Genomic DNA, 16,501 nt, shown 5'->3' on the forward strand with positions numbered 1-16,501 from the left:
TGTGTTATTTTTAAGGTAAATTATAGGGTACTTACTCCCATGTATAATAAACACATATACTGAACTACAACTTTAGTGCAACAAAGGTGAGTTTACTCTAAATAAGAGCCAGCATTTAAGACTTAATGAGAGGGGCTCCAGACGCAGCAGTGGGCAACCAAATATAAACTGAAGCACAGTTGAAATCATGGTTATGAGCTTTAGAGGAGCCATGCTGGCAATACCAGAAGCTGTAGTGGGCATCATCAAAAATAATGCAGCACACAATTCATACAAAATGTTGCACTGGTAAACACAAAGGTAAAAAAAAAAGTGTTTCAACTTGGCACAAGAGTTATTTGAAGTAATTGTCTATGTACAACATTCAAGAAAACAAGTTCTTACAAAATTGCACATTTATAATTAAGATGTTATAAAATTGTGGATTACCACTCCCACATGTATGTATCCAGTATTTGGATCAATTAACTTGTTAAATATCAAGTGTAAAGTTAGACTACAGATGTTATATTGTGTCAGATATATATTTAATCATGTTATTTCTTTGTGCTAATCATCTCTTTCTCTGGTTTTATCGTGACATGTGATCAGTATTTATGCTTCAAAATCAGTAAGCAAAAATGCAAATGCAACATTGAACCTCTTAGTTATGTTTAACTCTTTAATACAAAAGCTAATGTGTGAAGACACAATTTGGTAATTTAATTAAAAACTAAAATCCATTAATCACAGGAATAACATACTTTTTTCTGACCCTGATATTAATTAATGACGCTTTCTACCTACTGAACCACAGTTGCCCTTAATTTAACATTTATATTTGAAATAATTTTGTATTTATTTGAAAAGCATAGATAATATATTATTGCCTGTCAATTAATTTATGATTAATAAATAATAATTATTAATAAGTTACAATATATATATATTAATTTCTAATAGGCGTATCTTTTCATTTTGCTCAAGTGAGGTTGCCTACTGAGCAAGTAAAACATCTCAGCTACTTCCTCAAAGGGCAGGTGGTTGAAAAAGCTTAATGTCAAGCCCTGGATGTCCCTGTGAATACAGGTTTGTAGACTCAAATAATGAAAGAAAAGATGATTACCTGTCTAGACACTTGGTAGGAAAGGAATTGTCCAATATGACAATAATCTCAAGCACAAATTACACACACGTTTTTAGAAAAGTGAAAGTTATGACCTGGCTAAGAAGGCTCCCTGACTTGAATCCAGTCAAACATCTTTGGATATCAAATCTGAATGCAGAGAAACAAAACCCTTTTAGCAAAGAGCATCTGAAAAGAATCATATGTGAAGAATGACACATTATCACTCCAGAGATTTGTGCAAGACTGGTATCATTAGTACCCAGGGGGATTTAATCTGTCATCCAAAATAAAGCCTGACATATAAACTATAAATACAAAAATAAAATAAATGAATCTCTTTTTAGCATTTTATCTATGTACCTTTCATAATAGTTTAATTACCACAACAGTTTTTCAAATTAATTGGCTCCTTTCTTCTTGGGCTCTGGCTAAAAGCAAAATCCTTTAACTGATTTTGCCCAGGGGTGTACTGAGTCTTTTGGAATACTGCGTGTTTATTATAAAGCTGGTATGAATGTTTTCATTTTTATGTCACGATTCTTTTCAAGACACTGAAGTTAAAGGCTAATGCTAACTTTTTAAGCAACATTTGTAAAAAAGTGTAAGATTGTATTTGTTTTGCTTTTGTTTTTTTCCGTATGTTTTTTTCCAAACGCAAACCCTCCAAACAGACTCATAACCCTTCTAAAAGGAAGCCAGCAGAGGTTTGAATCTGGAGTCCGCCTGGCACTCTTTCCCTGTCTCCTCATTTATAGAGCTCTCAGTGTGGTTGTTGTGATTCATTTCTGGATTTAAAACGCAAAATATCCATTCCCCTAAATGGTAAATATGAAGCAATGATTCTAATGGAAATTGCTGCCAAGCATATACACACAAACACCTTGTGCTAGCCTCAGTAGTATTTGTTGGAGGAGAGACAAATACGGGGCTTTTCTGTGCGTATGTTTGAGAATACACTGTAATAATAGGAGTGTTTGATTAAGAGAGCAGATGATTGAGCAGTGGTGAAATATGTCCAGAAGAGTAAAAGAGAGCCTACTCAGATTCTGCCATCGTCTTGATTTCCTACTGGAAGCTGTGACAGAGGCTTATTCAAATTCTTCACAAATGGGAACAAGAGCTTTACTCTCTGCACCATCAATGTCTTAACACATTATTTGGTGAAGACTGAAATGCATAAGACACTGACAAGCTGAGCAAGGCACTTTTTGGGCAATGTCAATGGGTTACCCTCATCTCTACCGCCAACAGAATGAAAGAATGAGAGAATCTCAACTTGGAAAGCTTGTAGTAGTAGTAGCAGCAGTAGTAGTAGTAGCAGCAGTAGCAGTAGCAGTAGCAGCAGTAGTAGTAGTAGTAGTAGCAGCAGTAGTAGTAGTAGTAGTAGCAGTTATTGTTGTTGGTACTTTACAGATGAGGGAAAGAAGAAGCCAATTTACCAACATAAATTTTCCTTATTTAGCATCAAAGTCTAATAATTTTTTGGGCGGCAGTAGCTTTTTGGTGGGTAAAGGCAGTCGTCCACGGACCACAGGGTCAGTAGTCCCCAGTCCCGGCTATATGTTGAAGTGTCTCTGAGCAAGACACTGAACCCCCAACAGCCCTTTCCCATCCCAAGGTGTACAGTGCCGGTCCAAGCCCGGTAGAAACTGGGGAGGGTTCAGGAAAACGTCAGGATGGGCATCTCACGTAAAAACTGCGCCCAATCAAAATGTGGACAATGATCTGCTGTGGCCACCCTGAAGTCACAGGATAAGCTGAAAGGACAAAAAAAAATTTTTTAATAAGTTTGTTTCTGTAACTCAACTATATACAACTATATACAAAAATTGCTGTAATGTCACCTGATTTTGTCCTTGGTTGCTGTAAAAATGTTCACATACTTGTTTTTCAAAGCACAATATAGGTAGTTCAAACTAAAGTAATGCTTCTGTTGTTGTACACCTTTTTTCCTCTAAGAGCCTATTTACGTGGAAATGCAGTGTGTGTTTCTAGTGGCTGATACTGTGGAAGGTGGCACATTCGCACTACTCTGCTGTATTCTGTATGGAATGATTCCATTTGGATTCATATGTGGAGATGTTCACATCTACTTTCACACTACCAATTAGCAAGCTGTCAGACACATACTATTCATTCTCCGATTGCAGGGACACCCCAAAATAAAGTTCAAATAATGTGTTTTTTATTTTTTACGTGTCTGCCATGCACCTGCCATCAGTTAATACATATAAAGTTTTAAAACATCCATCAAAATCAATCTAGAAATGTCCCACACTACTGAAAACAAATTGCGGTAAACACACTCAGCTAGAGGCTGTGATAAAAATAAAAACACAATCTTACATTATGAACATTCAAAGTTTACACTTGTCTAGAAAAACCTTGTTTTGCTTGAGTGGCTTTTCTGTGCACAGAGATTTGAAGATATAGATACTATACACAGATCATGTTAGACACTCACTGAGCCCCACCTCTTCTTATGTTGTCTTATGTAAATAAATGTAAACCAAGTTCTCCAAATGGCTCATCATCATCGACCCTGACAGCTATACCAGCCATGTTTACCATTAGCTATGCAATTTGGCCCATCACGTTAGCCTAACCCAGTAATTATTTTGAAGGCACTGGATCAGACAAAGTGTGCTTGTTATGCAAGTATGCTGCAGGCTTTACCTTTCACATACACATTTTAATAAGAGGCAGTGAGTCAGGCACTAAGACTGGCAAAAATGGTGTGTTTTCTATTCTTAGAAAGGCAGGAAAGATTCTTCACCTGCTTCCACTCACCAGCAAAGGTCTCCTTATCCTTTCCACTCCCTCTTACTGTTCCCGTGTGCCCTCCCTCTGCTCTGCCTGTTTGCATTTGTTTTCTAAAGGATACAGTTTTCTCCCTGCTCCAACAAACAGAAAAATTCTCTCCCCTTGTAGTCTACACCCCTCTTCTCTCACATTCCTCTCCCCTTCTAAGCTCTTTGTTTCCTCCCATTCACCTCTGCAACTTTTCAAAGAAATGTTGCAAAAAGAGCCAGTTAACTAGAAGACAACAAATAGGCTAATGGAGTTTTTAGTTGACTTGGCTGACAGACAACCACTCATTTCACTATGAAAAACAGAAATATGTCTGCACATTTACTACATGTCTTGTGTTATTTCTCACACCCTATCCATGTTTTAATCACAAGTCATATAGCTCAAAAACATTTTCTAACTTGTGCAGGCTCTACTTTTACCACACTGCAGTCTACTTGTACCAAACTGAGACTCCTGTTTTGCACCTTTTGAGAATTTGATTTGATGTCTCAAGTTTTAATCTGTCCTCTTTTCCTTTCCCCCTTCTCTCTACATTTCCTTTACTTTTCTCCTCCTATCCTTATATTTCAGATGGCAGCGTTGCAGAGTCCATTCTATGGGGATAAGATGAACCTTTATTCTCTTTGTAAGAAGATAGAACAGTGTGACTACCCCCCACTTCCCTCAGATCACTACTCAAACGACGTGAGTACTGTTCCTTTTTCGACCTGCTCATTGTTTGGAAGGTCTCATGATGGGCTCTATTCCTGAACTCCTTTAAATGTAAATTGTAGCATTTTTAAGCGTACTACTGTTTCTTAGTGCCCGTTCACTGATTTTTACTTGTAGTGACTACTTAGTTTTTTATAAGGTAAGTGAAATCCACACAGCTGTCTGAGCTACAGTACAGTATGATATTACTCTGTGATCAAAAGACCAGCTATGATTTTAACCGTTTGAAAATTAAACGCATATATCAAAAGCATCTGCCCATGCTACAGAGTACTGAATGGAGTATAGTGTCATGTTTCCCTTACTAAATGTTAAATCATCTGCTGTGATTCAGCGTAGACTTCTCCATGCACAGAACTGTAACATAGTCAGGCTGTGGTTAAAAATCGCCGAATTGCTGATTGCTGGCGACGTGTATAGGAAAGTGCATGGCTTTGTGTTGCATGGCCTCATTGTGTGGGTGGCATTTTCTCTTAAACATATTAAGTCGACTGTGCAAACATGCAAAACTAACTTGAAGGCCAACATGCTCATAAATGGTAGGTAACACATCATAGATTTGACACTATGCTTTGTGTTATGTTTGCTTGTGAGTTAACAATTATTACAATGGCTTCCTGTACAACAACAACAAAAAAAACTTTTCCTTTATAGTTACAAGGTACAACACATGTCCCATGTCTAATAGGACCAGTGGTTTTACATTAGATATGCAGCCAGTTATTGTATCCATGTCAATTAGCGCATTCATTTTTTTCTACAATTAGTTGATTCCAGCAGCCCAACCTCTTAATTGAGTGCTTGAATATATATGTGATTATCTACAATCAATCAGTTATGTAAATGATTGGGGATTAATTATCTGTCCATCAACCAATTGATCAGTTAACCTTTTTTTTGCTCCAGTTCTAAATTAAATAAACTTGCATAAAGCACTTGCATAAATGTAACGTGTATATATAGCAAACTATACTTTTGTTTAGACTTTTTCCCAAGTATTTATTTCTTCCATTCTTGCCAGTATTTCAAAATGTCCTTTATTCTTTTCTGACAGTAGAAAGATCTGTTGGCAGAAAATATGCTATTTGCTACAGTTGTGTAATCAGTGAACATCAAGTATATATTGTTTTTGTCATAGTTGCCTTGCCTTCATATGGTAAAGACAATATAGATATCATGATATCTATATTGTCTTTACCATATGAAAGTGAATGAAAACAAATAGTTCAATGGAACAGTAAGAAATTGACATTAAAAATCTAAAACCATATAGAATAACTTTACACACTTTACAAACCATAAAGCACACATTCTATATATGTAAAGGCTAAAACCATGAAACACTTTGGTATAACCCTTAAGATAAACATGCTTGACCTAGGATATTATCAATATTCATGATTCTTACATCATATACTAAACCCTGCAGTGTGAGGCTTTTTTATTTTACACAGTGTTAACTTCATTAGGCTGATGAAGGCTAATTGCAAGGTGTTTTTAGGTGTGTGGTGTCAGTGTGTGTGCATTTTTGTATATGCAAGAGCAATTGTGTAAATTTGTTATACAAGAGCCTTCTCCACACACGCACGAACACACCACGCTGAGCTTCTATGTTGCCCCACATGTCACCCCCATCCTGCAGGAAGGGAGACAAAGCGAAGGAGAGAGGGAATGATAGAGCGAGAGACAGGGCGATGGAGAGATGGAGATGAGGGGGGTGCCTGCAGCGCCTGTCTGGATGTAAACAATGCTCCTGAAGGATCGGCAGCAAACTGTCAGCTGCTCATCTTTGTTGTGTCATTTCACCATCTCCGTCTATGCTTCCCCCCACGCCTCCCTTCACTACCTCCCCTCCACCTGACACCCCACCACCACTCCCCCCACCCTGTTCGCCATGCAAAAAAGCGCATGAATATTTTACATATCTGCATGTCTTCTCCCGCCCCCCCCACCCCTCCATCTCCATTCTGTGGGACTAATTCTCAGACTGTCTGAATTTGCATCTTTCTTTCACTTTTTCACTCAGTCACACAAACACACACACACACACACACACACACACACACACACAAGCTGACGAGAGCTCGTCCAAGCCGGTGCCACGCAACAGCGGCCAGGAAGTCGGTAGACGGTTACCATAGCTACCTCGCGTAGATGTTATTTTTTTCTTTCCTTTCCATCTTTTATTCTCCTCTTTTTTTAATGATGGTGGTGGCTGTTCCGCCTGCGAGCCTGTCTATCTATCTGCTCCAATCAGCCGCTTCGCTTGGCTTCAAGTGTAAGTGCTGTCTCCGGGTGGCAATGGAGTGGCAGCAGTATGTGTGTATGCTTGCGGGTGAATGTGCATTTGTAAGCTTGGGTAAAAGTGGATCCAACAGACCAAAAAGTGATTAACGCGCTAACCCAGCTTTGCGTGTTTGTCTCAGCTCAGTTACCTGTTGCTTCGTTATTGCTATTATGGAAAGAGCTCATCTAGAGGGTGTTATAAGATGAGCAGATCTGTGTTAGCAGCAGTCTGTTCATTTCTGGAGGTGCTTTTTAAAAACCTGTCAAACTACAGTGTCATTAATTGTATTATTTCTCTCTTTACCTTCCAATCAACCCAACCCCCCCCCCACATCCTTCTCATTAGCTGAGGAAGTTGGTAGATATGTGCATCAACCCAGACCCGGAGAAGAGGCCGGACATCACCTACGTGTACGACATTGCTAAACAAATGCAGAACGTAACACAGGGCAGCTAAGCCCAGAGCTGCTACACTATAGCTTGTAGATCTCCCCCCGACTTCCCCCTTGCTTTCCATGCTGGACTCATTGACATCTACCAGCTTTTATACCGTAACTTAGTCCAGAGTTTAGCTCCTTGTGATAAGTAGCTTGTGTAAAAGAGTTTTTATTTCCAAGGTGACAGTAAAGTTTCTAACATGACTGACACAAAAACCTATCCTGCCTGATAATAACGATTATAAAGATTATACTTGATTGTCAGATGGGCCTCCCCATTCCTTAGACTTTAATAACTTTTACAATGTGTAGCAAACACAACCTCTGTATTTTCGCACAGTGAAATAAAGCCACTCTTTAGGAGCTACTACAAAAACGTTATTTAAAGCAGACATACTGGAAGATGGTAAAATTAGATTTTAAATGTAATGCAGTATTACCACTTACTCTCAAACCATCTGATTGATGCAAACAATAATGACCCAGTAGGCTTCAAAGTGTCTCATGAAACCTGTGGTCAGCAAATGGCACAAAAAAGAGAACATGAAAACATTTAAAAACTAAGGTGATGGAGTAAAGACGTTTTCATTCAGTGGCAGCAAACCTGAGAGAGTGTTATCGATAGTTGAAGTGTTGTTGTGTTGCACTTTTTACCCTGGTACTGGATGACTCGTGGGACAATCATGTCTAATGAATGTATAAGGAAAGAGAGAATAATTGAGGGGGTAGATTAGAGACATACTGGGTAGAGAATACGGGCAAACGTCTCCACAATGCTTTGAATGTACATACTTTTGACACCTATGTATTGTCTTTGAAAAAGTCATGTCTCTTTTTTGACAGCCTAGAAGAAGTGATAGAAACTGTACCAAAAGCACTTTTACATCTACAGCTTACCTTAGTCACTGACACCAAAACGTCTTCTCAGGCAAGGTGTACTACTGTGCCGGAATGTGGTGTTTTAAGGCAGGTGAAATTACAACGAAGACATGGGGAAAAAAATGTCAAAATGCATAGTTCTTCGTCGTGGTCCAGTGAAAGCATTTACCCATCAGAAAGGTTGTGTATATGTGGACAACATTTTGTGATTGTTGCTGTGTAAGTTTGCAGTGTATGTGTCTTGTTAGGTAACAGACTCTCAGTTCCTTGCTTTGTGTATTGTCCATGGCAAGAGTAAATCCCAGCGTGCCTACCTAACATGTGTCCTCAGTTGAGGTATCTTTTATGACTAGTATATATTCATAGATTTCTATTGAAAAAACAAAAACAAAACAAGCACCAATGGGACTCATTTTGTTTTACTGTTCTTACTGAAGTTCTTGTAGGTTTAATACTGTTTCAGTGTCTATTCATTGGGAGGAAGAGGGGGACGTTTTGGGATACATTTTCACAGTGGGTAGGTTTACAGCAGTGGATCACAAGTTACTACCACTCACTGGTTTACAAAATGACAATGATTGATATCACATGGAAGGTAAAGTAATTAAACAATAATTGATCATGCTTTATTTCAGTTTGTCATGAATTTTCTTTTTACATTATCAAATAGCCTTTTAACCATTCAGGTATGCCCGTGTTTTTCATGTTTTTATTTACATTTAATGCTATTGAAATGTTGTATACAGAATTAAAGCTAATACATGCAAGAGATAAGTTATTTTGTTTTGGATAACAGAATATTTTAACAGTGTGTTGATGCTACTCATTTATATGAGACTTGCAATTACACTGTTTGCAGTTGTACACCTTGTCTTTAATTTTGTCTTTGTTTATTCTCAACTGCAATATTCCCCTTTTCCCATAATTCTCCTCCTTTTTCGTTAACATTACTGTAGCCACTCCACACACGAGTATCTGTAATGCACCAAAAACTTTCATGTTTTTTGTAATTACAGGTGAGTTTAAAGCACTTTTTAGATGTTTTAGTTTTGATGCTACATATGCAGAGTCCCCCGGTAGATTGGTAGTACTTAATACCAGAATATCAAAATATGATTTTCTTAGTGGCAGACCTAAAGGAAAATGTCCATATCTGTGCAATACTGCTTTTGTTTTGTGTTTTTATTTTATTTTTTTTTGACAATGCTCTATTTTGTCCAAGCATTTTACCATGGCCTTTATCACACACACTCTCTGAAGTTGGTATTCAAAGCTGCAGGTGGTTATCAGAAAGTAAAATATTGACAATTGATATTGTTTTCTGACCAGCTCATGTCCAATAAAATACATTGATTACAAAAAATCTGTATGCTAACTAACTGCAATAAAGCTTTTTTTTAAGGGGGGAGGGGGTTATTACAGTGACTACTATATGCTTTGAGATAATAACTTGCTTTGCCAAAAATATAAACTGAAAAAAAAGGCAAACCTTTGTACAAAGTGTTGTACACCAAGCCAGTTACAGAGCCACAGTCTCAGATCTGCAGTTCAGGACCATTTGGATTCTTCATGATGAACAATTTAAACGACACCTAGGATGTTACTAAAATATCCCTCTGCAAGGTGTAGGTGTTTCACCTTGATGGTAAAATTATACCAACCTTATGGTAAGTATGTCCAGTGATGGTGGCTTTCTGGTGGTGGAAAGCTGGAACCCCTCCAGATGTGAGCCACAAAAGATTGTAAAAGATGTTGTATCTGCGTGTGGAAGAAACCTGAGTTTGGTGGCATTGAAATATTTATGTTTTACAAGGAAAGTAGGTTTTTTTTATGTTTGGGATCCAGCATTCTGACACGATTCTTCAACAATACATTTTTCATTGTGATTAGTAACATATCCAAAGCAATTAATAAGCATCTGTTAAAAGCAAGAAAAGGGATAAATAAAAGAAAGAAAAGAAAATACATTACCTGCACGTGGCAGAAGAATAACAATTGCACCAGCAGTTGCTTTTCTTTGCATTTTCCTTGTGACAAAAATATATACTTACACAGGACCATTATTATCAATAGTTTATATTTTCTTAGTTTCTTCAAATATTGTAAAAATCAAACACAATACTTGTTTTCTTCAGAAGCTGTGATAAGACTGCTGCCACCTTCATAACAGTTGTTACAGTGACATATACATACTCACATACTTACTGGCCACTATAGGTTCACCTGTGCAATCTAATACAATTGAATACAGCAGCTCTGGTATGACTTCTATTTTTAGTGTTACACATTCTAAGTTTCTAAGTGGAATCTGTCAGAAAGGGCAGATTCTAGTACGTATTTTTTGCTAAGGTCACAACCACCTCTTCTTATAATACACTCAGTACGACTCCACTACCCACCCCACAGTAAGCATAGGCATTTATAAGCAACGCATTTATATAGTTTTGCATCAGCCAGAATCTGATTTTTGACGGGAATGTTTAATGAAGTTGTTTATTTTCAGCTCTGAAGGTGAAAACCACAGATGGACATTTAGTTTTGAAAACAAATTTCCATGGTCAACTGTAAATCTTTCTCTGGTATTTGACTCTGTAATTCCCTAGACAATCACTTAAAGGCCTTTTACAATATTTGACAGTTCAACAACACATACAGTATAGAGAAAGAACAATTACAAAATATGAATATGACTTGATTAAACCATTTTTGTTAGAAATTGATTGTAGGTGATTTTGAAACTTTAAAAATGTTACTTGATATTAAGTACTGACCATTTATTTCTATTGCTTATGGTGTGATGTGAATAAGGAGCAGGCAGTATAAGACTGTTTTTCTTCCTACTCATTTTCTGTCATGGAATATGTATAAATAATTATAACTGTACTGTTTATGAATCATATTGTTCTGGAGATCTGCATTGACAGGCATGGACCAAATAAACAAATGAAATGATTAAAAAGACAACTTTATGTTTGCTTAGGCCATAATTAACCATTACGGTACAGCACAATTATTATACACATGGTGTTTACGTGGCGTATACCTGGTAGTCTTGGGGCTTAGCACTGTGTCTGGGATGTATTTTATTTTCACTTGCCTCTGAGGGTTAAGTACATAACCAGTGTCTTGAAACCTGTGTGATTTGACTAGAACCTTAAAATCCTCTTCAGTTCCGATATGCAAAGTCAACATTATACTGTATATCAAGAGGTGTCGTCCACATTTCATAAGGTTTCAGTTATAAATACATTTCCAGACCTTTTATAGTTGCCACATAAGGACCTCCAATATTACTATACTACAGTACTAGTATTAGTTTACTGCGGAGTTGCAAATAGCTGTGGTAAATACATGTGAACCAGAGTTACATAGTCCCTTTAGTAACAGTAAGAAACAGTAACAGTAAGAAAGACACGATGTTACTTTAGAGACAGCGCTTTGTAATCACTCTCAGTAGAAGTGACATTGCTGTAACAGCTGCTTCAAAATATATGTTAATATATTACTATTAGTATATTATTATGACTAAATATTTAATGGTTGTTGGAATAGTCTTTGTATTATGTAGATGTGAGCTTTAATCTTTGGTTGTAAAATGTCTTATTAATTCCAGTCTCACTTTTTTAAGTTTGGCAATGTTCTTGTGGCAGGTGGGTTGGACTTTACAGGTTCATGGTAGGAGTCCAGTGTTATGACATGTTCATTCTGACGGATGTTTGTCAGCTGTAACTAACTGTTTTATTTAGCTGTGCTGTGGTGACAGCTTCAATAAAAAGAAATTGAATTAGGCAAAATAATATCATTTTCATGTTTAGTCTGAAACATACACTATATTGCCAAAAGTATTCGCTCACCTGCCTTTAGACCCATATGAACTTTAGTGAAATCCCATTCTTGATCCATAGGGTTTAATATGACGTCGGCCCCCCCTTTGCAGCTAAAACAGCTTCGACTCTTCTGGGAAGGCTTTCCACGAGGTTTAGGAGTGTGTTTATGGGAATTTTTGACCATTCTTCCAGAAGTGCATTTGTAAGGTCAGACACTGATGTTGGACGAGAAGGCCTGCCTCGCAGTCCTCGCTCTAATTCATCCCAAAGGTTTTCTATGGGGTTGAGGTCAGGACTCTGTGCAGGCCAGTCAAGTTCTCCCACACCAAACTCACTCATCCATGTCTTTATAGACCTTGCTTTGTGCACCTGAATTCATTTATTTGGATGGGTGAGCGAATACTTTTGGCAATATAGTGTATGTTGTGTGAACTATTTGATTTTCGTCTGTCACTTAATACACTTGAGTGTGAGTTAAATATCTGTGAACCGGTAAAACAATCTCAAATAACTTTATTGTAATATTAGGAATATAATAAGAGAATCAATAAATACTCCATTGTGTCTTTTCTGAGTTAAAAGTACACATGCAGTCAAAATGAATCTTCTTCAGTTCAGGTACATCTGGACAGTTCTGGGTGGATGTGTCCCAACTCAACTCAGTGGATGTGTTGGTTTGTCTGTTCTTTATGATGATTATTGTGAGATCTGTTGGAACATCAGACATGTGTAACAGTGAACGGAGTATCTGGTACAATTCTTCACTCTGTAATATCTGAGGAAACAAGTTTCTCACTGACTGAGGTGAACTGAACATCAACATACCACAGTCAACCCTGAACGTTTAGACAGTTGAGTTTTTAATGGTGACATCATTTTCCTCAATCTAACCGGTGCAGCTGTAGTCTGTGAACGGCTCCAGAACAGACAGGTTCTTGGACTCCGAGTTCATCTGGGGAGACACAAAGATGATAGTGATTATTCACCAGCTGTATTTTTTGAGCCTCAGAGCAAAAGAATGTCTTTTTTTTTTTTTTTGGTTTAGGTTAGAGTCTAAATCGTTCCTTCATTTTAATGGCAAAGTTGATGATCTTTAAAAATGAAACATAATTTTAGGCATTAAAGTTGAACTTTCAGAATAAATAATCTAAAAACTTGACATTTCACACATTTCACCATTTGGTTCACTTTGCTAATTTTTTTGCCTCTATAAATATGAAGATTCTCTACACATCTAATGTACTTTGGATTAGTATTTAATGCAGCATTAAAGTAAATTTTCAATGGTGGAAAATGGATGATTACAGATAATAATCACCCAGCTATTTATATAAATCCACTTGTAATGTTGCTGATAGACAAAATCTTGTCGCTTCTTGTCTTTCCACACAAACAGGTGTAAACTAAGAAGAGGTTTTTACAGTGTGGAGGTAATGTTAACTCTTTAGTGGGGAGTGCTTCATGTCAGTTGGAATTAGGAAATCTGTGAGAAAATAAAAGATACACACATATGGCACATTATATTAGGTCTAAACAAATGTATTTGAAATGAGTTTGTACATACCAACAGTGATGCTTGTGGTGGGGCTAAAAGAACAACTTCCAACAAGAGAAAGATTAAAGTGTTCAATTAAAGGTTTTGCAATAATGGTTGCAGCCAGTTTAGGAAAATATGGATCTCATTCTTTTGGACCAGCAACTTTTTTAGAATCCAAAGACTGGAGCGCACGTAAAACTTCAGTAACAGTCAATGCAGTGAAGGCAAAGACAGCTGCCTGCTGAGAGGAGCTCATTGAAACTAGTGTTGAAGAGATATGTCATTGTTCTTCAAACATCTGGGCAGCCTTTTTGAAAAGAGTATTGAAGGCATTTGACATGGTTGCTTTATCAGAAATTAGGACATTATTGACTTTCATTTGTTGAAGTGGGCATGAGACATTTTTATTTATTTTTTGTAGCGATCATTTATGCCATCAGTTGTTATGGACAAGTAATATTCAGCTTTTGATTTTTGGATTAAAGCGGTGCATCTATTCCTGATTGAGCCGCAAAATTAACCAATCAGCTTCAGCACCTGTGTTTCTAGCTAAGGACCACTGTTTGTTGCGTATTTTGATCAGGTCTGCAAGATCTTTGGAAAACCAAAAATTAGCCCTATTTTTATTCTGACTTTTCAGAAAGGTGACAAGCAATTAAGGTGACAATTAAGTGACAAGCAACTATTCAGTGATCAACAAGGTCTTTTGAAAAATTACCAACTGATTCTTATTTTCAATGATCACTCAGCAAATGAGTGATAACTGATAACACAAAGATCAAACTTCAGCATTTTAGTTCGTTCATGAGCTGCATGTAGCTGTGGTTAACATGTACTAACCACAGCTACATGCAGCGGTACATCAGCCAACATCTCTGTTCCAGCCCTACAGTAACCGTATCAGGTGAAATCTTTTTCTTTTTTTTCTGGGCCTTAGTTACAAAGTTGCAAAAATGGTTTAATCATTAATAAAGTCATATTTACATGGACAGTTCTGTTTTCCTCTTAACCATTAAAAACCCTTAATGTTGCAATTCACTTTTCAGATGTTCAGATGTTTTAATTTTAATTGGCGCTGACCTGGTTTAAACCAAGTTTAAACCTGTGTAGACTGTGTCTGGGAATAAAAACCATCTTAGACGAGGGTAAAGTGAGGGTAGACAAAGTGAATTAATGTTCCAGGTTCTCATTGACTGAACACACCTGGTCTGGGTACTTAGTTGTGCAGAGTTAGTCGGAAAACTGGTGGTTAGAATTGGTCATCGCGTGGTTTCAGTTCACCGGGCCTGGCAGGGTATTAAAGCTGGTGGCTATCAAACAGTCATTGTCCCTCCTGGATCCACATTGTGTGGTTGAGTTGTTCGATTTGTCTTTGTTAGTTTCCTCTTTTACCTACGTAAAATCAAACCATTTTTTTAACTCTAACATGTAGTATGTGTGGTCTCATTCAAACACACACTCATTCTCACGCTGATGAGGTAAATAAAGTAATAAAGTAAATAGAGAAAAGCTGATGTTCTGGTCACTTTGGTAACAAACATATTTAGGTCAGGTCAATATCAAAAACCTATATGAATAAATGTGTGTTTTAAATTTACAAAAAAACACTACTCACATTCTGTAGCAGAGACAGATAGAAAACGTAAATATAAAACCAAAAAGGAGATTTTAAAAATTATCAAATGTTTGATATTGTAATATAATATGAAATTATATTTATGAATATATAATGATGTTATAAATGTAAATAATAAATTATAATATGTAAATTAATATGAAATATTTTTCAAAACACAATTACTTACAGATGATTCCAGCTAACAGCAGCAAAAACTTGGGACTGTAGAGACCCACCATGTCCAGAGGTTACAGCAAGTTGTGGAACAAGAAAAGAAATGAACATATACAGCACATAACCCCCCATCGCACACACACACACACACACACACAACACACACACTCCCATTTGTTGAATGTCAGATGTCAAAATGTTACCATGCAAACAAACAAATAAAAAAACTTCCTGTCTTGTTACCACATCCTGAACTTAACATCAGGCAACATGTGAACTGTAGACACATTTCACACTAGTTGAAATAACTGCTTTAATTTCAGACCAAAATTAGAAAAATTGTGTATTTTCTTATTCTATTCTATTTCTATTCACGACTATTCTAAAATAAAATTTACAAAGTAACACAAGTGACCAACTTGTGTCTTGTAGATCAGAACATTAACATCATTTTAGTTCTGATGAGCTAAATGAAAGTCATATATAGAAGTGACCAACATATTGGTTTCATTATTTTATTTCCTTGTACATCTTCTGACCCTCCACCATGCTGAAACATATGTTTTAAGTATTTATCTTCATTAACTTTATTCTTGCATGTTCGCGGCAATTACAGTAGATAACACAAAGATCAAACTTCAGCTCTGAGGTGCATGTAGCTGTGGTTAGAACATGTTAACGACAGCAACACAGCACCCAACACCTCTGTTCCAACCACAGTAACTTTATCAGGCTAACTTTTTTTTTGCTGGGCTTCAGTTACAAAATTACAAAGACATTTTAATTTACATGCACAGTTTTGTTGTCCGAGTAGATTTTCAGATGTTTGTTTTAATTTTACTTGGCGCTGACCTGACAAAGTTTAAACCTGTGTAGACGTGTCTGTGAATACGAGGGGAAAGTGAAGGTAGACAAAGTGAATTGATGTTTAAGCTTCCGATTGACTTGGTTTTCTTTGTTGGTTTTCTCCTTTAGTTATGTAAAATGAAACTTTTTTTAAACAATGAACATGTGTTCTCCTCGTCCTTGTTCAGCCTTGAGCACTATTGAAATTATGAACGACTTGAACAATCTGAATGTAACATAGATGAACTACACTCTACAGTGCCC

General features: G+C 36.9%; 1 protein-coding gene and 1 long non-coding RNA gene across 5 annotated transcripts in view; one reads left to right on the top strand and one right to left on the bottom strand.

Annotated features, from left to right (window-relative positions):
• nek7 (NIMA-related kinase 7) overlaps positions 1-9,598 on the top strand; it is a 58,002-nt gene extending 48,404 nt beyond the window's left edge. For 2 of the 4 annotated variants that reach the window (XM_067511990.1, XM_067511988.1), the window contains 2 exons: positions 4,493-4,606; positions 7,266-9,598. In XM_067511990.1, coding sequence (XP_067368091.1) covers positions 4,493-4,606; positions 7,266-7,376 — 225 coding nt within the window. In that variant the 3' untranslated portion in view covers positions 7,377-9,598. The other 2 variants (XM_067511989.1, XM_067511991.1) reach the window with 2 other exon arrangements.
• A 3,067-nt stretch (positions 9,599-12,665) lies between these two features.
• Positions 12,666-15,478, bottom strand: LOC137131139 (uncharacterized). The gene is made up of 4 exons (XR_010914952.1): positions 15,405-15,478; positions 14,803-14,991; positions 12,888-13,014; positions 12,666-12,770 (listed from the first exon to the last, which is right to left on the bottom strand). It is a non-coding gene; the product is annotated as an uncharacterized lncRNA (long non-coding RNA).
• Between the last annotated feature and the right edge of the window lie 1,023 nt (positions 15,479-16,501).

Source organism: Channa argus, chromosome 8 (assembly GCF_033026475.1).
Source record: "Channa argus isolate prfri chromosome 8, Channa argus male v1.0, whole genome shotgun sequence".
Taxonomy (NCBI): domain Eukaryota; kingdom Metazoa; phylum Chordata; class Actinopteri; order Anabantiformes; family Channidae; genus Channa; species Channa argus.